General features: G+C 47.5%; 1 protein-coding gene across 13 annotated transcripts in view; it reads left to right on the plus strand.

Moving 5' to 3' along the window:
• LOC146268231 (transcription factor COE3-like) overlaps window positions 1–27,822 on the plus strand; it is a 68,289-nt gene that overhangs the window by 32,927 nt on the left and 7,540 nt on the right. For 4 of the 13 annotated variants that reach the window (XM_084709912.1, XM_084709920.1, XM_084709916.1 and 1 more), the window contains exons 7-11: window positions 8,041–8,122; window positions 9,915–10,056; window positions 14,490–14,623; window positions 14,783–14,909; window positions 25,754–25,842. In XM_084709912.1, the coding sequence (XP_084566038.1) occupies window positions 8,041–8,122; window positions 9,915–10,056; window positions 14,490–14,623; window positions 14,783–14,909; window positions 25,754–25,842 (574 nt within the window). The remainder of the gene's footprint in view (window positions 1–8,040; window positions 8,123–9,914; window positions 10,057–14,489; window positions 14,624–14,782; window positions 14,910–25,753; window positions 25,843–27,822) is intronic. The other 9 variants (XM_084709913.1, XM_084709918.1, XM_084709925.1 and 6 more) reach the window with 3 other exon arrangements.

Below are 27,822 nucleotides of genomic sequence, written 5' to 3' on the forward strand. Positions count from 1 at the left end.
TATTCCCCATACTTACATGCCCAGTCTATGCCCAGAGACTCATGTTATTTGCAAATCACACTCTTTGAAATTCTCCCAAACGGAGCGAGACATGCCGCGCTGCCGGTTTGTCAGCAGCCTTCACAACAGCTAGCTATATCGCTAACAGTGTGCGCTTCTGGAGGATGCAGCCTTCTCCCAGCATTTGCCCCGCTGTCACTTTCTCCGGCACAGTCGATCTGTGTCTTCATTCCGGGAGTCTCCCTCATAGGGTTGTCATCTCCACGATGGACTGACCAATCATCGCATGACTTACAACCTTGAGTACCCAATATTGTTTAACTCCTCATAAATTCTTCTTAAAATAGAACAAAACATGTTACAAATAATATATTTTACATGATAAAATTCCAATTTTTTAAGTAGTGTTTACAACAAGGCTGAAGGTTAAGAGTTCTATTAGCCAGAGAGTGATTAGGATAGGTTATCTTTATGATAACCTTTTGCACCAAGTGCTAAGAGCGAAAGGGGATGCACCACACAATGTCTGTTTATTCTCTATACCATTTTCCCACAAGCCTTTCCTAAACATGCGGACAGAGAAGGGCTTGTGTGGTGCTGATGTCACAGAGCTACCTGGCCTCCCTCTTACAAAGGCTAAGGTATCATTAGCTTGGTACACACAATGGCCATTCAACCAAGCTACTGCGCTCCTCAGGAACACAGAACAATGTTATTTTTTGTCTCAGAATTATAAAGACAGAGTTTTGCAGGAAACCTGACAGACAAAACCTTTTCGAGGTAAATGCTTCAGGCGGCTTTTTGGTTTAATCTTTTCCCATTAGCATTTTACTTCTTTTTCTTTTCACACAAAGGCCATATTTACGGGGTCAAAAGCAAAGGCTTTGGGTCTCTGGAGGGTGCTTTTTCTCCAGGCAGATACTATGGACTACTATGAACCTTTGTTAGCCATTTTATATCCTGTAAGTTACCAGTAGGTCTATTGACCACTTGGATTCTGAAACAGAGTATCAAACCATAAGAAGTATATCTGTGAAATTATATATATTGCCTTTTTATAACCTAATGACAGCAACATTCATTTTTCCAGCATACGGACCCTTATATAAAGAATGAGATAAATCACACATGCATGTGTATAAGTAAACATGTCCCTATTACAGTGGTCTGGGTTTATATACTGTACAGTGATAGTAATATTGTCAACAGTACAACAGCTGTGCTAAGGGTTCATATGTGCTACCTTTGTGTAGTGTGTGTGTGCGTGCGTGTGTGTGTGACTCCATGTGTGTGATTCATTCCAGGGCAGTTTTAGTCCTTATAAAATATTCATTTTGGTTGTGCAGGGCCCTGTAATTGCCATCTCTCACCCTGAATTATTTATACCTCGCACAGACTGACAAAGCTTTGCCATACGGCCCCAGATGAATCAGAAAGCAGCCATCTCTGCTGCCAACAGCACTGGGCTTTCACACAAATATGGCAGCCACGTTTCTCTGCCTGGCCTCTCTTAATTTGACATTTTCTTTTCCCCCTGCCTTTGTCCTAGGTGCACAGAAGGTTACCTGTTAGCTTTAAGCACTGACCTGTTCACTCTCTCTCTCTCTCTCTCTCTCTCTCTCTCTCTCTCTCTCTCTCTCTCTCTCTCTCACACACTCTCTCTCTCTCTCTCTCTCTCTGTCTCTCTCTCTCTCTCTCTCTCTCTCTCTCTCTCTCTCTCTCTGTCTCTCTGTCTCTCTGTCTCTCTCTCTCTCTCTGTCTCTCTCTCTCTCTCCTACATGACAGTCCACTGTGGTGGGTGTTTTTGAGGCAGAGTTAATGTGGCAGCAATAGCAGAGTGGCTGCCTCATGTTTTATGATGACTGACCAGCCTTGACATCCACTTTAGATGCATGTATTATACATTAGTAATAATATGATGTAGGGAGCAAACACACTCGTGCATTCATATATCTGTGCACACCTAACAAACACACCGGTGCACGCAACACCAGTGCCTGCACACACACACACACACACAGGCACACACACACACACAGGCACACACACACAGGCACACATAACCCCCCCCCCACCTCCCGCCCCACCGTCCCCACCGTCCCCACCGTCCTCTCCAGGATACGGCATGCCTGTCAGTGAATGGTCAAAGCCCTCCCGCTGCTCTTTCCTGTACAGCTGCGTTGTGTTGCGTATGCCTCGGCGGCCTGATCCTTCCAAGGTGCTGCCCGTGGGGCCAGGGGCCGGCTCCCACATGCTCCGCTCTATGGCCCTCATTGTAGGCAAACTCTGGGGCCTTCCAGGCACCCCACGTCCAACACCCTAAATACTACTATTCACCCCAGTCGGTTAGTCCAACATGTGCTTATCTTCCATCTCACTAGTGCAGCGAGGTGCTGACTGGTATTTCCTTCGGGGCCCCAGGCCCCAACGCCAAGCAGCAATCAGAGCGCCATATTGCCCCCCTGTACGAAAAGAACCCAGAGATACCTTCTCCGCGTCCAGCTGGCTTTCAGTGGAAACATTTTTGGAGAAATTTGAGCTGCATTGTTGACATTGGTGATTACTGTAATTAAATAAAGCGCTCTATTTACCTTTTGAGAGGACAATTATTAGTATCGTGTCTGGTGTTGGTTTTAGGATAATTATACATTTTGGTGAGAATGTGGACTATCAATGGTTGTTGTTTTTTACAGTAGGACCACAGCAGAGAGAAATAGCAGAATTATTTATGGTGTGTGTCTTGTGTGTCTTGTTTTTTTTTTCTTACATCTTCAAAGCCACAAAACAGAGAAACCATATTCAGTAAGTAAAACAAAGGACAGACGCAGGGACAGTACACAGGAGCTGTAGTTAGCTGTTCGAGATCGGAGAGAGAGAGAGAGAGAGAGAGAGAGAGAGAGAGAGAGAGAGAGAGAGAGAGAGAGAGAGAGAGAGAGAGAGAGAGAGAGAGAGAGAGAGAGATGGTCTACAATCCGGTCGAGAACTATGAAGCGCTGCACACACCCCAGACCTCGTCCCCAGCACAGTTACACTGTGATGGATAGTTCTCAGGAGCACTGAGTCTTCATCTAATCTGTTTCAGTAAACCTGTGCTGAGGCCTGGAGGGAGTCCGGGCTAGACGTGTGTAGGAGTGTTTGACGTGATCCATTTGTGCGAGACAAGCATTTCTCTTTCTGTTAAGCAAGAAGCTAAGGGAAATAGAAAGAAGAAAAAAAGACAGAGAGAGAAAAAGGAAGAGAGAGGGAGAGGATGCTGTTATGAGTCCAGTAGCCATGGACTAGATGAAGAGAGATTGACAGAGTGGGGGATCCTCTAGCGAAATGATGTCAATGCCACTCTGCCCATTAGGGGATGGGAAGATAGTGGTGGAGGAGAAGGAGTGTAGAAGGACGAGTGGAGGAGGGGGTTTACATCAGAGAGTGAGTGCAGAGGGAATATTTTTTACCATTGGCAAAAACCAAGTACAAACAAAACCGAACAGAGTGGCAGCAAAGACAGTAGACATACATCAGCAGCACTACCATGATTCAGCCCTCACTAGAATCATCTAGAACTGTGGGATGGTCACCGTTGAACAATAACAGTGACTGTGACATTGACTATTGGGTTCCACAGCGGAGAGCGATGGCTCCCTGGAGTGTGAAGGGTTAATTTGGCAAACCCAATAAGGTTGGATAGTAAGGCACTTGTTCCCTGCTAAAGAAGTGATAGGATCTGTGTGGCTCTGGTCCCTGGACGCTTGTTCGGGGGGGGGGGGGGGGTAGAGCAAATACCGTTAATGCGCTGTGGTTTACAGCAGCTAGAGCCCAGGAAAACTGCTCTGCTTGACGAGAGAAGACAACAGCGACCGGAGTGCGGCGCAAACCGAGGCCCCGCCGTTTTCGGAGATCTGAGAGGTTGAAATACAAAGTCAGTACTATTCCCACACTTGTAGATTGAGATTAGGATCTATACATTGAGATCTACACATCTTTTCTTGCTCTTAGTCGCTCACTCCAATAAGTACTCGGGCCTGTCACAACAGGGATGTGAATACAGTACAGTGAAGGGCCTAATAACTGGCATGGTGGGAAACGCAGGAGGCTTGACATTAAGACCCCGGCGTTTTGGAAATCCGATAGGCTATTGACCCATGTACTACTATCTCAGCGTAGAGATCTGGTGTCAGCAGATTGTAGTCTGGTGTTGGGAAACGGTTGTTACAGAGCCCGCTGGAACAGAAGCATCTGGGTTCTGATGGGCTGTAGCTGGGCGCTGATCGATACACGCCGCCCTGCGACGGATGACCTCACTGTCATGGCTGCCTACTGTGGACGTTGCATGTTAGTCATTAGTGCTGGGGCACCAATCAGGAGCTTAGGCCTGTCGATACCTGGCTCTCTCCAATATCACAGCCATCTGTCAGAGTATCGTGTGTCAGTTCTTCACAAATGCCCCTTACAATTTGTATTTGGTGACGTTCGAAAACACGGTCAAATGTGTCCAATCCCGTTACAAAGATTTCTTAACCTCTGCTGAATAGTAAATTTCGTACGCAGTCTCTCAGTGAAAGTAGGAGCACCTTTAACATGATCCTTATTTGTCCCTTTCTCCGGTGCTTAGCGGGTTGACAGGGAGAAGTGAGGGTGACATCTATCCCCCCCAATTAGGTCAGCTTCCCGAATTAGGGAAGACTGTCCTCACTTCATTTATTTGTTCCCCCCCCCCGCTCTCTCCTCCGTTTGATGGCGGGAGAGAGGGGCGAGCTAGAATTAGGCCGATGGGTCTCCCTTTGAGTGTCAGCCTAAAATGATCAGAGTAAAGATAAGAGGGTCTAGCAGCCCTCAAATCAGTCAAAGTGCCAAAGTCGGCCTTTTTCTCCTCAATTACCGGGCCTGTGAAGCCGGCGAGTGGAAACAGCCTAGCCCGTTGCATTACTAAAGAGACAATCTATTTCCCCTTTGACCGGAGGGAGAGAAATCATTATGGCATGATTAGTAGCTCTAGCAGTGGGTGCGCATGGAGGTGCTACAGGAGGATGGTATTAATTGCCTTAGTCCTCGCCTGAGCGGGATTGTTTTAGCGTTGATTTGTGGACCTGTAAGACTGCCAGTCGGCAGATGAAAGCTGACGGCAGGGTCTTCGTTAAGACTGGCAGACATCAGACAAGGCGGGAGAGAGCTGTGTGTCAAAATGAGCTCTCCCCTCCATCTCCCAAGTCTTATCTCTCTATATAACGCCGTCTCCCTTATCTCTTTGTCTCTCCTCTCACTTTCCTTTCCCCACCCCGTCTTTCTTTTACTCTTCCCTCCCTCTCTTGTCCATCTGATGAACTCCAGCCCCCCCCTCTCTCTCTCTCTCTCTCTCTCTCTCTCTCTCTCTCTCTCTCTCTCTCTCTCTCTCTCTATCTCTCACTGCCTTTTCCTCTCCACCAACTGATAGCTGCCTGGGACGATTATTCCATCCAGCTTGGTCCACGGAGAGGCTCCTCTCATCTCCTCTCCTGTCTTTGCCGGAGCCTTAATTAGCCATGTTAATATCCCCTTCATTGGCCTTAATATCACTCAACACCTTCCTCCATCTCGGCGGCCACCGGGGCCTCCCTGTCCTGTCAGAACAGCTGATTATTGAGAAGGATAGCTTTAATCAAACCTAATTGCAGTTCATTCTTTCTCCCTATCCCCCCTTGCCCTCCGTTGCCAACATCTAATGGCAGCGACGACTTGATATCCCATTAAAAAACAATTAAACAACCTCCTTTTGTCTCCCTGCGTGCCAAAACACCAGCCCAAAGTTCTGTAGATATTTAAGAAGTGAGAGAAAGAGAGCGAGAGAGGGGCCCTGTCTTAATTGCTTGCCATTTCACCAAGGACCAATTTACACAATGCTCATGTAGAATCTTAACCAACTGTAATGTAATAGATGTTTCTCTGCAGCTACTGCTTTGGACTGCTACTGAAATTAAGCTTTTTTTTTGCGGGGGAAAACAGTTGTTAATCGCCTTCATAACAGTCAACTTAAATGAGCTCTAGTACCTGCTAGTGTGAGTACATGTTATTCTCTTGTTTCTTCAATTTATTGTTGCTTCACTTTTGACTCTTAAGTGCTAAGAGCAGCCTTGAAAGAAGTCACGCAGGATCATAAAAGAAAGAAGATGCTTCTAGGAATATGTTGCTTCTATAAAATATGTTCACTGTCAAGTAAAAACATTTAAACTGTTTACTTGATATAAACTGCATCTTGCATAGAGTGGCATACGGCATGCAGATATACACAGCTGAACGCACACACTCGTCAAACCCAATCTGTACGAGAGGCGACAGACAAATAAAAGTCGTATTTCAGGTCTGCTTTCCGCAGATGTCTGCCGCTCCACATTACGACTCTATTGGGAAATAAAAACAGGGTCAGGGAATTAGAGTACGTAATGGTCATTCTGATGATCGGCCAACAGATGCAACCTCAACACAGAGCGAAACACAATTAAGCGAAATGCACTAATGACAAGCCCGGTCTTTTTATGGCCTAAGCCACACACCAACGGGCAATCAGAATTTTGGCGCGGCTCAAAACGTCCGTTATTGATGTCGCAGGCCAAAGCTCCTTGGATGTGAGGCGCAAATATGTTCTCACCTCTCGTCCTCTCCAGGGCTCTCTGCGGTGCTACTGGAGTCTATTGGAGGGCGCTTCTAAATGGCTAGTGCGTGTGTTAATGTGGCCTGGGTTGGGCGGGTCATTTCAGAGGTTGATTTACTGCCCTGGAAGGGAGCCCGCTGAGAAACGCAGAAGGCTTAAGTGTTGAGAAAGCGTCCTTGCAGGCCACAGGCCTCAGTGTTTAGCTAAATAAAATGCTCATGCAATATGTGGCGCAATATATGGCAGCTAATACCGGTAAGTGGCTGCAATGCTGTGAGCCAATTTCGTTTTTTTTTCCAGCAGCAACATTGTACCGCACATAAAGCGAGTACATAGAAAGAGGTGAAAAATCAGCATCTGTTACTGTAAGTGTTTAGGACTACATCCCATTTTAGAGAACCACAAAGCATGAACACTTGTGGTTCTGTCTAATATTTTTTACACGTGACAAGCGAGTCATTATGCATTATGCATTTGCAGGCGTGTTACACATTTCCATTGATCCTAGATGTTCAGGATTAGTTAAGGGAAGGCATGTATAGGGTAGGACACAGTAAAACAAGCCTCAGCATAGCTAACTCTCCTAGTCTCCCTTATCATTTTCGCTCAAAGGCTATTGGAGATCTCTCTAGGAGGCTTTTTCAATAAAATCCCACAGAACTGACGTCCACAGGCTAACGTTAGGCAGCTGAAGCGCGGGCTCCCAGACTAACCGAGCCCAGATCCCTCTCAGACGTGACATTTGTTCGGAGACGATTAGCCAGGTTGTAATTTGTGGCATAATTGCCTAACCCACCCACCAGTGTGTGTGTTTGTGTGTTGTTGTACGTCTCTGCGGTTGTATGTATGTGTGGTTCTGGGTGTGTGGGTGTGTGTAATGTGTGTGTGTGTGTGGGGGGGCATTCGGTGGTCCCAAGAGTGTCCGCCTAATTGCCTGACAGGCCTATAAGTTTTGTGGCGCGCTCTCACCTTGTTAGGTCCTTTATCCCTGATGCTCTTCAAACAAGACCTGGTCACAGGTGGGCCTCATTTGCCTCCCTATTGAACAGGAGAACTTTAATTGCACAGGGGGTGTTCTGGGATTAAATAGGTGGGCGGAATATCAAGTGACTTCCTGTATGTTCGCAGCAGATGGGAGTTGGAGAAGGCTGTGAACTCAGGAGAAGAGATGGGATGACAATGACTTGATGCTAGAAGCAGGGTGTTCTCTTTGAAGGAACAGTCGCTATGGTTGGATTGTGGAATGGTAAAGTGCCATGTATTAGTCAGACCTATGTAACGTGCCGCATTGTCGATAGAGAGATGCCATTCCTATTGGCCTTTTGTCTTGCTATTGGAGATCTGTGGTCTGGGTTTGGTTGACTCTAGTTCCAGTATGTGGCAAATTAAAACAATGTGTTTGTTTTTTGTGCTCTCTCTTGCAGATTCTTCCTCAAGTTTTTCCTCAAGTGCAATCAGAACTGTCTGAAGAATGCAGGGAATCCCCGAGACATGCGCAGATTCCAGGTAACTTTAAATTGCACAAAGTCATTAAGAAACGTGTTTTCTTCACGTTTCACACACACACACATACATACACACACACATCCGCACACACACATGGATCTGGGAAGTATGGAGAGGAATTGAGTGTTTGTGAGAGTCAGTGCTCTGTTGAACACATGTAAAGCATATTTATTGGGGAATAGCATCTGACACAAATAAGGATGTAGGATTTAGGAGGTGCTATCAATTGTGACTCTGACAGCTTTCTGAGCCACAGCACAGAATGAAGGAGTATCCCACCACGTGTAACAACAGTGTTAACTCGCACACACACACACACACACACACACAGAGACACACGCGCACACACAGACACCCACACAAAACCCTGTGCAGCCAATGAAAACCAGCTGCAAGGTGTTTCCCAACACACTGCAGCCTGGCTTGCTATCAGATCACAGCCAGGGAGCAGTACGTCTGGAGCCCTTTAGGACTCTCTGCTCCAGGACTAGAATCCTCCAGCTCCCAACCCAGAGAGACCAGGCGGAGGGGGGGGGGGGGGGGGGGGTGGATGGGGGAGGGTCTGTCACAACAGCCGAAGGTCCATGACACGAGCCCCCAGGAGTAAGTTGGACATGCTGAAGTTCATAGGAGACCAGGCGGTCATACTTGACAGACACTTTTGTGTCTCAGGCAAGCATAAGTGGATGCTTTAGGGTTATTCGTGAACCTCTTTTTTATCCCCCCCCCATTCACATCTGCTTCATCTCAACAAATGAAGATTTATTCCGTAAAAAGAAAACACAATAGCCAACATATATTCTATGAATGTGATTTATCATTATTGTTAGGTTTTGGCATTGGGGAGTATTGTAATGCTTCCCAATATTTTTGGCGATCATCTCCGGTCTCCTGTCCAATGGCCAGAATGCCTTTTTTTTCCTAAATAGATTTCCCAGATGCTCCTGTGTAGGTGTTTCTCCGGCCAAGGTTGTGTATTCTGCATGCCTTCCACTCCACTTATTACCCCCCAAAACCAGCTGGAGGCCAGAGAGGGCCCAATCCATCATTCCAGGCTTGGCCTAGCTCTGAACCTGCTCACAAGAATGGAGCTCTTTCACCTCCTCCCCCCTCCCCCTTCTCCTCGCCTTCCCTCTGCTCCCCACCTCCTCCCTTCTTCCACAAACCAACCAAAAAAGCCCCCCACCACCACCTCAATCCACCCCGTCCCTCTCCAGCCCCCCCCCGCCACCCTTCACCCCCCCGAAAATTCCACCGCTCCACTGAGGTCAGTTACCGGCGAAGTGAACCTTAGAGGGGCTCTCTGTTTCCGGCACGGAAACACTTTGGCCATTCATACGCGCACCACTGTTTAGAAATCTGGTGGTTAAAAGAAAAGAATAACAAACAAAAAAACAAGCTTTCTCAAATGTGGAGTCTGCCTTTTTAGGAATCTGATCCTGGGAAAACTGTTTGTTTAGCAAGGAGAACTGTGACCATTCAAGTTGTTAATCTGTACGTTTATCCACCACCGCATTGAAATTGAGAACAAATCTTATCAATGCTTCTGCATGTGTGTTAAGACGGTCATAAATGAGGGCAACACACGTTGTATTTTAGACACCTGAGTGCCTGAATAATCCAAAGTCACTGTCCACAAACACAGTGCTCCATCGCAGCTACCCAGATGTGCAGCCAGAAATGATAAGCAGACAACCAGACTGGACCCGAAGATCTCAGCTGCTTTGCTTCCTGTTCTGTCTTTGTGTTACGGATTACTAAATGACACGTTCTACCTTCACTCTTGTTGCAGGTTGTCGTATCAACAACCGTCAATGTGGACGGCCATGTCTTGGCTGTTTCAGACAACATGTTCGTCCACAACAACTCTAAGCACGGGCGAAGGGCTCGCAGACTCGACCCTTCAGAAGGTACGCCTCCTTATCTGGAGAATGGTAGGCACATTTTACATCTTATTATTTGCTACGCTCTCTTCTTTTTCTTGAATAAATCTTTTAGATTTTTTTTGCTTCTTCCATTTCCGTAGTGCTCTCAGTCTTTTGGCATCCTTTCCAGCTCCATCTGTGTCAGTCTGTTCTCTGGTGTTGCTTCTTGCCTCCCTAACACTCACCCTTTTATTGGAATTGGACATGGTACACGTTCTACAGTGTGAAATTATTTTAGAAATGATCATTGTGATTCCAATGCTACCGGCGATTCCTGCTGTAGAACCGTGTGCCGTTTCCAAACCTTGTGAAGATGTTAATTGCGCCTACGTTTACTTTCGAGCCTTGGTGAAACATGATCAAATTGCTTAAGAATTTCACTGTGAGGTCAATTTCCTGTCGTTCGGGGTGCTGCAGTTTCAACTGTGAGAGACCCGAAACGGGGAGGAGGGCAAAGAGGAGGGGGAGGAGGAGGGGGGGGTCGATGAGAAAACCAGAACTTACTGTTTTTCTTCCAACTGATTCCATATGATAGACTGATCGCCCGCTCGGCCAAACGAGAGAGAGAAACAGGACCACCAATCCATGGGAAATCCCAAAAGTAAAATGCGCTAAACATAACCTTTTGACCCTCCCCCCCCCCCCGCCTGGTCCCCTCTCACAGATGAGAGCGCACACAGCCGAAAGATCATGGAAAAAAAATGAGCAAACCAATTGTGCAAATTGCTTATCTTCAGATTTCAAGAGCCAATTATGGGTGGCCAAACAGTTTATATACACCCATGACTAAACCTACCTTCAGCCTGAGCTTTAATAGGCATTAATGGTTCTATCACCAACAGCAAATGTAATGCTTAATAGAACAACGAAAAAAGAAAAAAAAGACTACTAGACAATTAATATATCTCCATGCACTCCAGCCCTAGTGGGGGAAAAAGCTAATCTATTTGTTTTTGTCTTTATTAATGACTCCTCTACTGGAGAACAAAATCAAATAATTAAAGTCCTGCCCCAAGCACCAAAGTCATTATGTTCGCTGACGTTTTGTTTGTGTGTCTCACGTTTATGACACGATAGGTGTGGATTGCCTAGCAACCAGTTTCTTAATGAGGAGAGCAATTAAAGAGGTTGAGCCCTCTCCTCCATGTTTACCTTATCCCACGGGACCCTGTGTGTGTGGTGTGTGTGTGTGTGTTCTACACAGGTTACTGAAACCCCATCCTTTTCTATTCCTCCTCACCACACCCTTCAAAGCACAAGACTCCTCAAACAGCCAAAAAGAAAGCGAGCTGTTGTTGTCAGTTGCGCAATTGAACGTGGCAAGTGCAGAGAGAAGCTTTTCATCTATCGGCAACTCACATGCGGCAACAATGTTAGCATAAGCAACAACCTCGTCATGTTTGGAGACCCTGTTTCAGACGCTCCCTTGACGTGACACGTGAGAACAGGATACTCGGTCATAAAACGTAATCCTATCCATGTCCTCCATAGCTCACTGACACCAGGCAGGCAGACAAGGCAGCGTGCTTTAAATTAGCAACACATTCTTCCCTGGGAGTTCACTGGGTGAGAAGCCTCTGATATGTGACTGAGTGACTCAGGGAGGCTTCCTCTCAATGCCTGTGCGACTGTCTCTCATTGATCACCAGGTGCTGCCCCCTATTGGCGCTGAGGGGGAATGTCTGTCAACACCACCAGAACCGTCCACGTTCTGAATCTGTGGCCCTTTGTGTAAACTATCACACAAGCATATGTATTCAGAAACAAATGTGCCATTGGCCGGCTGTCACTCACGCATGTATACAATCAGACACAAATATGTCTACAGATTCTCTTTCGAGCTCTTGCTCCCTCTTACTCACAGGAGCGCACACACACGGGCGCGCACACACACACGTTCCACAGCTCTGTCTCCCACTACAGAGCACCACACAATATAGTAGACTCAGCATAGAGCCTGCAGGCCTTGGCTCATTTACATGCCAAGTGGCTCTAATGTTGTTAGGGTTTATGCAATAAAGACAAGTGAATCCAGACTGCTGGGCCTAAAAGAGAGAGCGAGAAAGAGAGAGAGAGAGAGAGGGCGAGAGAGAGAGCGAGAGAATGGCCGAGAGAGGGAGAGTCAAAGGGAACAGATGGTCTAGGGAGAGGTAAAAGGTATAATCCCATCAGCTGCACTATCAGCCGACCATCTGGACATCCCACAGCACAATTACAACACATTTCAGCAGGCAGAACAAAGGACAGGCTCGCCAGGGCCACAGCAGACCTGTTTGAGCGTCTCAATACTAGAGCTTTGACCCTCAGCTCAGATCCGGGATCAGTTGGACGTTACTCTGGCAACAGCCTAAACCAGGGAGGACGACAAAACCTGCCGATCCCCGATCTGCCCATACTGGTCTCGACTCAAGCAGTCACCTGTCCCCATCAAGCATCGACACGCTGCAGCGGAACACAACACTTCTCAAATAGGTGTAAAGCAGGATGCCATTTTCCCCCCTGTTCTGACTTTTAAAGTTGGTACGTGGTGACTGGGCTCTGCCGAGACACTGGCAGCCCTGTACGGTCCTGGGGTCTCCATCCCCTCCCTGTGATGCCTATCATCTGCTGAGGGGGGCATTGTGCGTGTCTATCATCAGATCGCCTGCGCTGCCTGTGTAATCCACTTTGCCACGGTCCCCATTCAACACATGCTCCCCTCTCTGTCTGTGCATTGAGACATATGCAAATGATCAGGCAGAAGGGTGGATGGCTTAGGGACTCAGTTGCCGCCGCTGCCGGATCCTTTCTGTGTGTGTGTGTGTGTGTGTGTGTGGGAGGGTGGGCTTTGGGATTTCGGAGGTGTTTGAGTGTGTGAGTGTGTGTGTGTGTGTGTGTTTGTACATGTGTGTGTGCTTGCAAGCTGCAGCTGCCCCCCAACATCCACCGTCATCTTTCTTCCTCCTCCTCCTCCTCTTCCTCCACCCTCTCTCTCTCTCTCTCTCTCTCTCTCTCTCTCTCTCTCTCTCTCTCTCTCTCCCTCCCTCCCTCCCTCCCTCCCTCCCTCCCTCCCTCCCTCCCTCCCTCCCTCCCTCCCTCCCTCCCTCCCTCCCTCCCTCCCTCCCTCCCTCCCTCCCTCCCTCCCTCCCTCTTCCCCCCAAAAAGTCAATTTGTTTACAGTAATTTTGAAGGGTGAATTATTTGCCGTAATCGTCCGTACTGATGAAGGTCAGCTCCTGAGAGGGGACCCGCATGCCCACAGAGGGTTGGTCCTCTTTCAGACGCTCCGCTTCGCAATTAAAGAAAGCAAATGTCACTCCTCGAGGCCTCCCAAATGAAAATCTGTAGGAGGTGATTAGCATGAAGTCAACAGCGGCGGCTGCCGAAGTCAGATTCCCTGTAGTACCAGTGTGTGCACTTTATGGGCCGGGGGAGACAGCAAACATGACCTCAGCAGACCTAACAGCAAGGCAAACAAAGGAGATGTCTTGTCTGTGGTGATCCATACAACACTGGCTAACAGTGATTTACTTACCTTGAGTGTTAGACACTCATAATGAAGGCCAAACACTGCGCTCATGTAAAACCACCCGCTGAAAATATTCCTCTGCATTTTGAGTACGAGTGTAGCATCATGGAGAATTCACAGTGCTGTATATTAAATTATATTGATGGAAAGAGATTAAATTTGATATTGGTATTATATGGTTAGCTGCCAAGATATTTCTGTTGTAAACATAGGGTTTGGTGTGAACACCATATTAAGGTAATACATCAAATGACAGTGAGTATTTGGCACAAGATCATTCAAATTAGATTATAACAACAGCCCAGAGCGCTAATGTATGGTGCTGCTCTGTTGCAAAAACTCCTGCCAGATGAAAAGCATTGTAATAAACAATCTGAAATGGATTGAATCGATCACAAAAGGCACAAAAACCGTGTGTGAATAATTCATAAGTGCATTCATGATCTGAAACCTGAAACCGCATTCAGAGCAATAATATGTCAGAGAAAGCAGAGAACAAAGAGGGGCCCAACATGAAGCAGCAAAGCTTTAGCTTGTCATTTTCACTTATCAGCCTCCTCCTTGACTCATTTGAGATGTGTTCAACTTTGAAATATTTTACTGTAAACGCCGCGCTACGCTTAATCAATTCTGATGGCTACATTTGCCCTGACACATAATTTGCTTCATGAAATCATTTTCCCGGGCGAGCCTAGCGTTTAGCCTTTGTGAAGCGGACCATTTGAAGGGTCTGCTTAACTACAGCACTCTTAACGCGCTGATGAATGGTTTTGATTCTCTAGCCTTAAAGGAGAAATCCATCACGTTCTCTTTCTTTCCAGGGGTGATTACCATCGCCACAGATATGTACATGTATGTCTATGTGAGAGAGACATGGCTTCCCCGTGTGAGAGATAAGGTGCTGAATTCGCTCTTCTGTTTTGTGTTGGACAAGCAGCCACCCCGTGTATCAAGGCCATCAGCCCCAGCGAGGGCTGGACCACCGGGGGAGCCACCGTCATCATCATAGGGGACAACTTCTTCGACGGCCTGCAAGTGGTGTTCGGGACCATGCTCGTATGGAGCGAGGTACTGAGCTCTCTGGGACTGTGCATGTTCAGGGATGGCTGGTGGAGATTTGAAATTTGGGGTTCGGGGGAGTGAACACCCGGGGCGGTTAGCGTTTGGTTGCGATGTTTTTTCCCTGTGTGTGTAATTGTGCCCCCCAACCCCCCCTCTGTGTCTCAGCTGATCACCCCCCACGCCATCCGCGTCCAGACCCCACCCAGGCACATCCCTGGAGTGGTGGAAGTCACGCTGTCCTACAAGTCCAAGCAGTTCTGCAAAGGTGCCCCCGGGAGATTCGTCTACACCGGTGAGTCAGGCTGCTTTGTGCCCCATTTCAGTCTCTCCTTGGTGGGCTTGACTGCCCTGGCATTCCCCCCCCCCGCTCTCTCCCTGAATGGAGAGCAGTGTCCATGCATCGCTAATGAACTAAGCAGGGCCCTTGCTCTTAGGAATGTTAAATGTGTGAGATCTGCCTGACTAGCTCAAGGTGTTTGGTAGACGGGGCTTCTACGAGTGCAACTCGATCCCTCCCTGAACTGCCATTATAAAGGGTTGCTGCCAAGCTCTGTTAAACTCAAGCTGTCAGGGGAACTCACTTTGCCAGTTCTATTTACCTAGTGTGAGATATGCAGTGCATCTGTTCATTTGCTGATTTCTGAGATATGTTACGGGATTTCTTATTGTTTTAAGATGTAAAAGATTGGGAATTGTCTAGCACAATGTGAGTGTGTGTGTGTGCATGTGTGTGTGTGTCTGTGTGTGTATCACACTCTAAGTGAAGGCTGATTATCTTGGCAAACAGAAGGAAGTGGTGGTCTTATCTGTCATCATTGGTGAGCAGGCCGAGGTTGCAGGGGTCACAGTCTGTCTGACCTGGAAGCCTTTCCCTGTTAGGGCTCTGATGGGGGAGTGAGACACACGCACCCCCCCACCACCTTCCCCCCCCCCCCCCCCCCCCCCACCACAGGCCTCAAACACAGCCCTGGCCTTGAGCTTACAGCACAACCACCCCAAAAAAGTGGAGTAGGGTTGGAGGGCCAGGGGGTAGCCCCCCCTCCCCCCTCCCCTCCCAAAACCCCCAGCCAGACCCTCCATCCTGGGGCAGCTGTTTCTCATCAAGCCCCCCCCCCCCCTGCCCCACACACACACCCCTCCCTCCCTCCAGCTATTCGTACCCCTTCCCCTCCTACCATGCAGTCTGGCCCAGCGCTCCTGCGTTTAACCTCCCTAGCAGGGGCCAGAGCATAGGCCAACAAGGCACCAGGATAATGAAACAAGAGTGTTGTGTGCCGTGCAGCGAGAGTGTGTGTGTGTCTCACTGAAGCCTGGGGAAGGTGTATAAGTTAAGACATTAATGGCTTCTATAGCACCCCGGTGAAAGTGCCAGGTCCCTTAAGAACAGACCCCATTAGTCACACAGGCTAAGCGGATTGGGATGATTACCATCAGGTTTTAGTGGGGAAACGTGTCTCCGTCTGCAGCTCTCTCTCTCTCTCTCGCTCGCTCCTTGCCTGGGTTCCTTCTCTGTTCCAGTTAGTAGAAAGATACAATTACCCCGCAAGGCAATGGCTCTGCAATTGATTAGCGCAGTGAATTAAAAGAGAGAGTCGCTAGCGGACAGGTCCAGCTCCTCGCGCCGCACTCTGCCTCACCTCTCCTTGACGGTACGGGGGATGAGTGTTTAAGAGGACAGGGCCGTGAGCTGACTCAGGGCGCTTGATGGCAGGATTGACGCTCTGTTCATACAGTATCTACAACGATGGGACATTACAACCGCTGACGACAGTCGGGTCACCTAGAACAGGTACATGATATTCCACGTCGACAGAGCAGAGGTTTTCCGCTGCATTTAAAAGGGTGGCCAAAAGCATAGATTCACACACCCCACGAGAGTTGTTATTGTGGTGTGAAATAACTTTTCCTCAACATGGTAAGTTAGCACGCTTCGGATGAATCGCAACGGTAGGGCGTGTTAAATGAAGACATGAGCCGAGAGTGATGTTCCTACTCTGTTTGAAGGGCACCGAATGTAATGGTGTCATGTTAGTGCACCGCGTGTGCATATCAAAGGTCCATTTATCAAAGCCTATGCTTCAAGCGTGACTATTCAACATGCCTTGAGAAATGCGCTTTGAGACCTTTTTCATGTTGACTCTTCTTGCCCCAACGCCCTAATTGTGGAGATTTAGCTCGCTCAATTTAAGAAATTATCACAAATTACCCAAAGTCAACAAGGAGAAGACTGCACCGGGGCTCTAACAGCAGACGAACACGCCGTGTTGGGCCGGCGTTCTGGAAAACGTCCAAAACTCACAGGATATCTGTGAGAATGGGAGCCCTATGTCGTTCCTCCAGTACAAGCTAATAGACACGGTTCTTCTGAAGCTACTTTAAACGTCACCCTGCTTTGAAAGAACACATGGTTTTTTAACCTTCGGGCAGTTCCATGTACGTGTTTGTCTCCTCGCCTCGTACGCTCGTCACTGGGAGAGCTGGTTTGTCCTTAGTCTGATCCAGGTATTGGATATCCATGGGTCAGGACAGCTGTGAGAGCAAACTGTCAGCGAGGTTGTAAACAAATCAAAAGGAGACAGGAGTAGCTGTCCCTAAGTCAATACTACGCTCTGTATTAAGCACTGCTTTTTTTTGAGCAGAGACTGTTATTAAGGATCCTTCCTCAAACCTCAAACTTCATTGCCATGACACTTTTTTTTTTCAATCCTTTTGCAAAGTTACAGTAGAAAAGTGTATACCCTCCAAGAAAAATTGGGACTAAACATGTTGTCCAATTTGACCATGTAATTGCATGGGAGCGTTTGGCCTGGTTTCTCAGAGCCCTCCCTCCTTCCCTCCCCCAGCCACATGCAGAACTTAGCGGCATGGTGGGCCAGCAGCCCTAACCCACTCAGACACTATTTATCCTAATCAGTGACATCCACATAACCAGGATTGCTTAAAATGAACCCTTTCCTCGCCCCAGAAAACGCACATTTGCCAGGGACCCATTTGTCATGGGTAAATTGAGGGTCAGTAAACTTCTTGGTGTATCCTCTAGTGGGGATCTGAGACATGCATCATGAGGTTAGAGGAGAATGATTGGCGAAGGCGAGCTGTCACACATTTGTCAGGGGAGGAGAACATTATTTGCTAATTTCCCAAGCTGGGCACTGACAGGGTGCTTCGTCTTCAGACCTTAGGTGACCACTATGGCTTCTCAGCTATTAGTACAAGTCAAGGGCTCTATTTTTTCCCCTCCCATAAAGAGACTGTAACAAGAGTCATTGGTTCCGACCTCCCAGAGTCAAAGCACACATGGGTGAAGGATTCTGAATGAGCCAGATGCCCCCTATACAGTAAGGAGCTCCTGTCTGGCAGACTTAGTTGGGTTCAGACAGCCTTGAGGGCTGATGGATCACAAAGTTTTCTTGTCAAGGTGACGGTATCGACTCCACTGCACCAAAATCTGACAAAATGGGTATGAGGCAGTCATTCATCAACGTAAGGACAAAGAGGTCATGTGTGCTTCACTCAATACTGCCAGAGATCAAGCATGTCAGCCTAGGATGGAGTGGAGGAGGAAGATCTTAATATACTATGGATCAGTTTTTTCTTTTATCAGTTTCCCCCCCCCCCCCTTAGTTTGTAAACACTTGATTTGGCGGATGCAGCGTTTTGTGAATACTCGATTCTGTGTTCATGCATTTTCAGGCTGGCTGGCTTCCCGTGTAGTATGCTTACACGCCAGAGATATAACTAGCGAAAGGACTCTATGACTTCGACTCTAAAATTAAACCCTGCACCCTCCTCTGAGAATGGGAAAAACAACAACACAGTATTGTGGTACTTCACCAGAGAAAGAACAAAAAAAGAATTTAAATAAACAAACATGGCGTCCTTTATCAAAGCAGATCAGATGGGGTCTTGTCCTGTTCAGTCAGTGTATCGGGCCTATCCCCCGGTCTCCCCTCAGCCCCGGCGGCACTTTGAAGTTGTGGATCTGGCGCTGATCAGATACCCTGCCTCCTCGCCATTTCCTCCTCCACAGGGCAGGGCAGGGAGCTACTGGTCAGCCACGGGGTGTGACCTACACTTCCAGATATGCTGTAATCAAAGCCGTTCACAGAGGTATGTAAACATATCTCTTATAAAGGAGGATGCCCACAACAAAGGCGACGGTACAGAGCCCTAGACCAATGTGCTTTTGAAGCTTGCCAGAGAGAACATGCCGTATACAGCCTTTATGACCACTGGGCAACAAAGAAGAAGAAGAGGGGGGGAAAAAAAGAGAAGAAAAACAGTTGAAATAGGCATTTACAAATGTCATGGTCGTTGTTAGGTCGGATGCAGTACAGCGCTTTGACCGTGTTGACCGAGGCCCCATCACCCTGCTCATTTCTCTAATACCTGTCCCACTGTCTGTCTCATTAGAGCCCTGGTATTTAGCTCGCTCCGCGGGAGTGTCTACGACAGTTGTCTCCCAGTCAGACGGCCGCAGATGGGAGGCCCTTTTATGAGCGTGTGCGGATAGCGACAGGGTTTCAGGGAGGAAGGTCCTTGCGTCCAATTAGGGGTCTGACGTGACACGCGCGCTTCCTCCCCCACTGTCAGCCGGCCTGTCAGGTGGGCTTTGAGCGGCGCTCGCTGGCGTTACTCCACCGCCTGTTATCAGGAAGTGACCTGTGAAATCCAGCGCTGAGAAATTGATTGAAATAAGTGGCTGCAGTTGAGCATGTCTTTTACCTATTAGGCTACAGTACAGCTCTCACAGTGAAATTCAGCACTAAGTACAGTGGCTTGGTGGCTTTAATGGAGAACGAATGGTACCAGGACAGAGTTGTTTCTCTGGGAAGAGGGTATTCATTGATTTGATTTTAATTGGCCCCTCTTTTTGCTCTGCCGTGTTGTTAGATGTCTGTTTTCTAATGGTGCTTCAAGCTTCAAATGGATCGCCCTCGCTAAGTTACTGCATCAGTCCTGCACAGTGAGCAAGGTAAAAAAAATGAAAAGGGGGGTGGTGTATGGGGAGGGGCGGTGGAGGGAGAGAGGCTTTTGACAGACGAGATGTTCTACACCCCCCTGGCCCCCCCGCCCCATTTTCAGTGCATTCAACATCCAACAGGTTTTGAAAGGACATCAACCCCCACCCACAGCCCCAATCGTGCTTCACCCCCACCCCCCCCCCCCCCCCCCCCAGCCCTGCAACCCCTCCACCACCGAATTTGATGATTGAAATTCATCTGCAAGTTTATTGAGAAATGAATGAGGGAGGCTGCGCGGTATTGACTTTGAGAGGAAAACACAACTCATCTTGAATGAGGGGGGCGAACGCGGCCGTAATTTAGCCGTCATCGATCGGCGCCCTGTCCATGTATTGATCTTCATTTTACAATATTAATTTGCGCCTGCAATCAGCTGTGAAGGCACCCCATCTGATTCCTGTAGGTGGGTAATGTGTGAAAGTCCCACGTCACCCTTCCCGATGAAGCCCACTTACTTCAGATGTCGTCTGAGGGGACAGAACAAGTGCTGCCGCCCCTGTCTACCAGATATAAACGAAAGGAGTTTTGATGTGGATGTATGGATGTGCAATACCATACATCCCTGCAATTTAACCTTGTTAATGACATTTTATCTGTTGCAGGTGCAATATCAGCTGGAAATGAAACTGTCCAGGTTTTTTGTCTCATCTATATCAGCTCAAAGTTCATGAAATTTCAATGAACATTGATCGTACTCCATTGATTCATCTTAACTGCAGATCTTTGAAATTGTAATTTCCTGTTCATCCTGAGACTCCTGGAGATGGAATCAGTCAATGAATAACTTGCTGGGGAGTTGGATGGAGAGAAATATGGTCAGTGTTCATAGGCCTCGGGTTTGATTTGTGTGGATTTGCTGTGAATTCAGGGTAGACTGGGTTTGGTTTGAAAATGGCTGCCATGCATGCCTCTGTGTGGGGTGTCAATCCTTCTCTTCTCTGCACCTGGAAATCTATAGCACTGAATTGCATGACTTCTGAGCATCTTCCAGTGCACCCAAACTGCGGGGCCCTGCTCAAATTCACCTGTTTACTTTCGATAACCCCTGATTGCGAATTGGCTTTTCCTTTTAATCTCCAATTGAGCCTTCGGGAAATAGTACCCGCTTAATGAGGACACTTCTTGATGTGACACCATTGGTGATCTTGAACGCATTCATTTTCCTGCTTTTCATATGATTTCAGAAGCCTCAGAGGCTTCACTTGGACACTTTGATGATCTACAAATGTAATAACATTTGAATGAACTTCTCCTTGTTCTGTTATCGGCGCCCCCTCCAACCAACTCCCACTCCTCCTCTAATTTGTGTTAAGGGAAGGAAAAAAATAACTGCTCAATGGTGTAGGAGGAGTGGAGATAAGCTCCAAGCAGTTAAGTATAATTAGCGAAAGTAATAGCTGGCAAATGGCAACAAGGCTAGGTTTTTATCTCCTGGAAAGATAGAGTTATCGTAATAAGCTGTAATGGCGGGCAGGAATGCTAGCACTGTGTGCATGTTTCCATTCAAGCCCATAGACTTAACAAGGAGTAATTTCCCTGAAATTTACTGCCCTACTCCAACATTTCCCTACATTTATGCCCAATACTGTAAATGTCAATACATAAGTTCAATCCACTCCCATACAGAGAGGACGGCAGCATGGCTGGTGTATTGCCATGTAAGCATTTCTATCTGCCAACGTCGGCCATGTTCCGTTGTTCCTGTAGAGCGGTTACTCATGTCCTATTTCTAGAAAACATGGCGAGGGAGCAGCAGACCATGCTCAGGCGCCATGTTCGACCGGCCACTCTGCATTTTAAGCAAAGTGGCCGAGGTGGGGGCCCCTTGGAGTGGATGTGTGAGGAACAAGAGTGGGATGACAGGCGAGATTAAGGCATTCGATCAAGAAAAAAGATCGGGAAGTGCACATCCCAGGCAGAGGAATTCCACTGAAGCCATGCCATCGAGTGGGGTGCGTGTTTGTGTGTGTGTGCCGCGGTGCGTGCGTGCACGCGTGTTTGGGTGTGTATGCGTTGTGAGAAATGCTATGCTCACAGCTGCACACACCGAGTCATGCATTCCACTTCTCCACATTCTGAAACATGACCGTTCCCTCAGTAGAGTGAGGAAATTACTGAAATATTTATCAAGTTTTCCTCCAGCCTCCACCAAGAAGGAGAACACTCCCATGTGCAGCCTTTTTCTTTGTCGAGGAATCATTTCGCTTTTTCAAAACAATTACATTCTTAAACTGTCAACAACTTCAATTGAAACATTTTTGATTGTATTCATCAACTAGCCCTTGTATGTTAATTTAAAAACAATTATATCGCAGTGTGAGTAATAGGAAAGCAGTGAACATTTAGGTAGGATAATTGCACTTAATGCTTCGCTTTCGAAGTTGAACTTTCAGTGAATCGCACAACGTGAGAAGTGAAAATGCTATTAGTGTTTATCATTCTTTCCTCTCCTTCTCTCTTTACTCCCCCGACCCCTTTCCATCTCTGGCGATGTATTCAAATGCAAAGCCTGCCTTACCTCCCTGTGTCTTTTTCTCTCTAATTATCCGTGAGGTCAGTAAGCAAAATGGGGAAGAAGCCAGGAGATCAATACAAATTATCCCTGAGCAAACCAGTGCTGACAGTTTGAATTGCAGCATATGTTTACCCAAAATCAGGCAATTTATCTTAATATCAGGCGAGTAATGCAGCAGGGGTGAGAGGTCAGACAATCTCTCCACCTCATAATTACCCGCCTCTAAAACAGGAAAGTGGTATTGATTGGCCGCGGGCCGGGAAGCGGGCGTGACTGGAACGTGCCAGCAACTCCCTCCCTCCCCACTGCTGCTCACTAGCCCCGCCTTAACCCCCACAGCCCTCCCTCCCCCCCTCGGCCAGACTCCCCACCCAGAGAAGGATTTATGGGATGTGTGTGGAGGGTTTCATGTTTCCTCACCGCGGATGAGAACCTCACGGTGGGTGGGGGGAGGGCTCGGGGGGGGGACGACTCCCTACCACCCCCCCACCTCCCTCCTCTCTCCTCAGAGCTGTGTTGAGAGGATGAAGAGGACCAAACTAGTACTGGCGTGTATAGAGTCCAAGGGCATCACGGAGCTCCTGGACTTCTGACATGTTTAAGGAAGATATTTGAAAGAGGGTGAAGCGGGACATCCATTTTTTACACAGTCGGATCAGAAGACAGGCTGAACAGCCAAGTTTAAAAGATAGAAAATAAAGCTCCCCAAAATATGATTGACATCAAATAGGCAACCATCTTTGCTCGGAATACTGTAGAACAATTATTATTTATTCTGCAGAGTGAATCCCAGTACTCAGTATATGTAATGATCAGCCTTGTAGAGATATTGATGTGGCCAGTGTCTGTCTGCTGTGTACATGGTATGACTACAGAACTGTCAGCCCATCAACTGACAGCACCGTTTAGCACTAATGCAAGTCTCCATCAGCTGTCAAAAGCATTTGCATGAAATCAATAGCAGATGGCGGTGTGTGTCACCAATTTCATTACGTGGGGTTGTTACAAAGATCATCTCCATGATAGATGAGCGGGCGCCGCGTCGACAGAGCTCTGCCCCTCCGTCAGCGCCCGCCGTCCAATCACAGGACCGGGAGAGGCGTCCTAATCCCCGTTTGCGCGAGGAAGGCGTCACATTGACTCTCCTGCGTTCACCTCGAACATTAGTGTGTTTAACTGTGGCGTGCCTCGACACCGCCTCCTGTACGTCACAATGTCCTCCCCCAATAACATCGTTGGACTTTTGGAGAAAAAACGAAACTAAATCCCAACTGCTTCCAAAATACATTTACTGTACGCACGGCATTCGTTGGATCTCAGCACACCGAGTCCTACACCTTGGTAGCCCCCAGTCCGTTCCTTTTCTGGATGTGTGGTGTGCTGTGTTCCCAGCATGCCTGGCGGCTGGGGTAGGCCCCAGCTGAGGCAGAGGACAGGAGAGCGTGATGTATCACCAGGAGAGAGCCCAGTGACAGCCTCTGATGATGGATGGCCTGATTATGGAGTGCTTTTTACACATACACAATTTACATCACACTGAGCAGAGGGGTCTGGCAGGGCTACAATGCACAAACACACACACACACACAAACACAGACACTTGTGCTCGCACAGACACACCACGCCACACTCTCATAACAGATGCACACTCTGACACATACACACACACACACGACTGCCACTATGCATAGATAGGAGGGGGGAGGAAATAACAAAGGAAAGAGGGCAAAATGTTAGCGAGAGCCTTGTCATGTACAATCAATAACACAGATCAATCTTTTATTTAGCAGAAAATGGCATTCTCACGTTTCAAAAGCGGACCTTTGTCTTTTTGGGATGCATGATGACACGTCAAATGTAATTTCCCCGAGTGTCTGTTGGCGTGGGGGTTTATTTGGGTACGCAGTGCCTGGGAATCCATCCTCAATACATGGCCACTATCTGGGAGCTGGTTGTCATTGATCAGTACCTTGCACTCTCCATGCGGGAGCACCTAATAGCTCCACTTGATCATGCTCCACCTAGCAATTACTGTATTTAAGATTTTGCAAATGCTGTTTGCGTTTTCGAGTTGTGTGTGGGTTCCGGAATGTGGGTGAGAGAGCGAGAGAGAGAGAGAGACACAGAGAGAGAGAGAGAGAGAGAGAGAGAGAGAGGTAGAGAGAGACACATAGAGAGAGAGGTAGAGAGAGAGAGACAGAGAGAGAGGTAAAGACACAGAGAGAGAGAGGTAGAGAGAGAGACAGAGAGAGAGAGAGAGAGAGAGAGAGAGAGAGAGAGAGAGAGAGAGAGGTAGAGAGAGAGAGACAGAGAGAGACAGAGAGAGAGAGGTAGAGAGAGAGAGAGAGAGAGACAGAGAGAGAGAGAGAGAGAGAGAGAGAGAGAGAGAGAGAGAGGTAGAGATATAAAGAGACAGAGAAAGAGAGGGTGTTTACCCTGTCCTCCTCCTCCTGCTGCGGCTCCCTGCCCAGAGTGTTTGTGGCTCCGCCTGGGCGTGTGGCGTGCTCCTTCATGTTCACTGGTGTTCAGCAGGCCCAGCGAGCAGCGCGGTGTTAATGCTGAAATTACATGCTGAGTAATGAGTGATGGGCCAAATTACAGGCTGAACAATGAATAGAGGCAGGCAGCTCTTATTAGTCTCCACAGAAAGCCATTGATTTATGAAGCGCCGCGCTCGGCGGAGTTACTCTGCTGAAAATGATATCTACATTGAGAAGTGATGTTCTCTATTAAGTCGTTCCTTCCACCCGTTCGCCCCCTTCCTCCCCTCCCTCCCTCCCACTTTCCCTCCCTCCCCTCCCTCTGGTCCCTGCCTACGGGGGTACACACATGATTGTTTAGAATCAGGCTGTAAGGAAGCCTTCAATTACCCATTAGGACTGTCAGACATAAAACGCACCGGTCTTACACCAAGTCTGGGGTTATGATTCATTTACTTTGTGCCTCTGATTCATCGCCCAATATGCCTCACGCTCCAGATTACAGTTTGAAGGCTGCTGGAGATTAATGTGCGGATGGGTCCCACTGCCGTATTTCACAGGCCCAGCTCGCTGCTACAGGAGGTGCGGAAGGTGGACTGACAGCAGCGCACCGTGGATCAATGTGTGGGCAGCCTTTTCACAGATTATTAAAGCACTGTTAGATTAAAAGACCCCCACCATGTCGTTTGCAGTCAATATTCTCAATTAGATAGAAAGGGTGTAGGAGGGGGTGGGGTGGGGGGGGGGGGCTGTGGTAAAAGGGGTGAGGGCATGAGTGAGTGATCAGAGACCTGTCTGAGTTTGATGGGGGCTATCATAGTTGTTGATGTGATAGCACTTTGTCACACGCGTCTGACTTACAGCCTCCTGGGTTTCTAACTACAAAGGGAATGTTCACCCGGTACTGTTGGCGTCTAGACACAGTACCCTACAGAAGATACAGTACGCTACTGTAGGTCAACTTTCCAACTGATTCATTCGCATCTGAAGCGAATGGATGTCTGACTCGGATGGATGTCTGTGACTTCAAGTGATGTTTTGCGTTGTGAGGCAGATTCATGTCTCAATTCAAGAACTCAGAGTCGTTATGCTGAATTGTCTTCCTCTTCTGTTCCAGCCCTGAATGAGCCGACCATCGACTATGGCTTCCAGAGGCTGCAGAAGGTCATCCCCAGGCACCCCGGTGACCCTGAAAGGTTACCAAAGGTAACTAACCCTGGAACAACTGCTTGCGTGAAGATAATGGTATATGCAGATATGCTCCCATGGTGAGGTAGACACGTGTGTCACAACAAATAATCCCCATGGTCTAATGGTAAACGCTTTGGCTTTAGGAGTGGAAAACCCGGGGTTTGATCCCCAAGCTAAGGTCCTGCTACACACACAGAGACTAAAGGGACTTTTTACAAAACAATAACAATCCAAGCAGCACCGTGACCTGCGAGTACACAAAGCTCAACCGCAGACAAAGAAACAAAAACATAAAGCTTTACCAAACTGAAATGCTCACATGTGCCCCTTCGCCATCAGAGTAATGGTATTGGTTTTGTGAGGGGGTAAGGGGGAGGCGTAAACTCTCTGTGTGGTAAAATAGCTCAATCAGGCGTTTTCCTCTCCAGTAGTCTGAGGAGATGGTAATCTGGCTAGAGCTCCACGTCTGTACCCTCATTACCCCACTCCTGTTTTCCTTTCATTTTCTACAGCTCGATTTGGTTTAATCTTTTGTTTACAGAACCGTGTGCCGTAAACCCCCTAGTCTTAGTTTGGCTAATAGATGAAGAACCTGCCTTTAATATGGGCTGGTTCTCACTGTTTTCTTTTTTAATGGAAGTAAAAGAGTTAAGAGCATTTTTGATTTCGGGGCGCACATGAGGAGCCTGCCATGTTGATGCTTTTTAGAATGAATAGCCAGACCAAGCAGCCACACTTTTTGTTTGTCACCAGAAATACTTTTTATTCCACTAATTCCATTTCAACTGAAGGCAATTTATTACTCTGCTTCAAACATTTCGATCCTGCTAATTTCCATATGCTGACTGGCATCCCAGATGCTTCAAGTGTAATATTATGACTGATTAGTTTGCTCAAATTCCCATGGCATCTACTAAAGTGGTGACCACCTCAGAGTTTTAATAATAGCGTAAAACCTTTTAAGACCTTATCTATTAAACCCCAGCATGCAACACAGCAATATCATTAACGTCCAACGGACAATTTAATAAAGAACAGACTGTGGTATGGTACGACCATGTCAATGTGCAGATATACGACAGCACAGTCAGTCTCTAGTACGGCAACTATATTATATGAAGTGCTTCAATTAGATAGTCCCCATGGAGACAGAAAACAACACCTGGACATGAAATGTTACTCTAATTTCAACTGTAAATGTGTAACAGCACAAAAAAAAGTCAAAGTCGCTTTAATATCTGAAAGAGATACGCAACCTCTCTGGCTTGTCTCTGGGTCTCTATAGCGCCTTTTCAATTTAGCCAATAGATCACCAAACATGCAACACAGCTGGCAATAATGTCAACACACACTTTAACAAAATAGGCCATTTTATTTTTACCCTCTTAGAATTAACTGCCTTTAGAAAAGACATTTTGACACTGAATCCAAGATAAGTCTCTTCAGGGTGCTTATTCCTAATATAGCCAGGTCTACCAGCATAAGCATATAGCAATCACAGAGTGAGATGAAACCCTGCACTTCCAATAAACAACATAAATATTTGATTTGGTCTCTAATGGACCCAAATATGGGGTTCAGGGGGCATGTAAATGATCCCACCAAGTGATTCGTCATTGTTAAGCTTGCCATCTGAGGGTCGGCTCTTGGGGTCAAAAGCACATTCCCAATAAAAGTGCCTCTGGCTGGCTGGCATGTTAGGTTTGGAATGAGAACAGAAGCAGGCATATAGAGAACTGCCATTACTGGGTGCAGGTGAGGTGGGGAGACTCTATAAAAAGGAGATAAAGCTGGAGGACGTGTAGTGTGCATTAGCAGAAAGGCAAATCGACACCGCTCCCTCCCCCCTCCCTCCTCAATGACTTCACCCCCCAGTTGATAATATTACTGCACTATTGATTTCCACCAGCCTTTTCCCTTGGACCAGTAAGACACGTGGTAATTGTAAGGAGACAGAAAGCCAATACAGGAGGGCTCATGGATTGCAGGGGATGC

This window comes from Hypomesus nipponensis, chromosome 11, assembly GCF_054491055.1.
Source record: "Hypomesus nipponensis isolate SF chromosome 11, ASM5449105v1, whole genome shotgun sequence".
NCBI lineage: Eukaryota > Metazoa > Chordata > Actinopteri > Osmeriformes > Osmeridae > Hypomesus > Hypomesus nipponensis.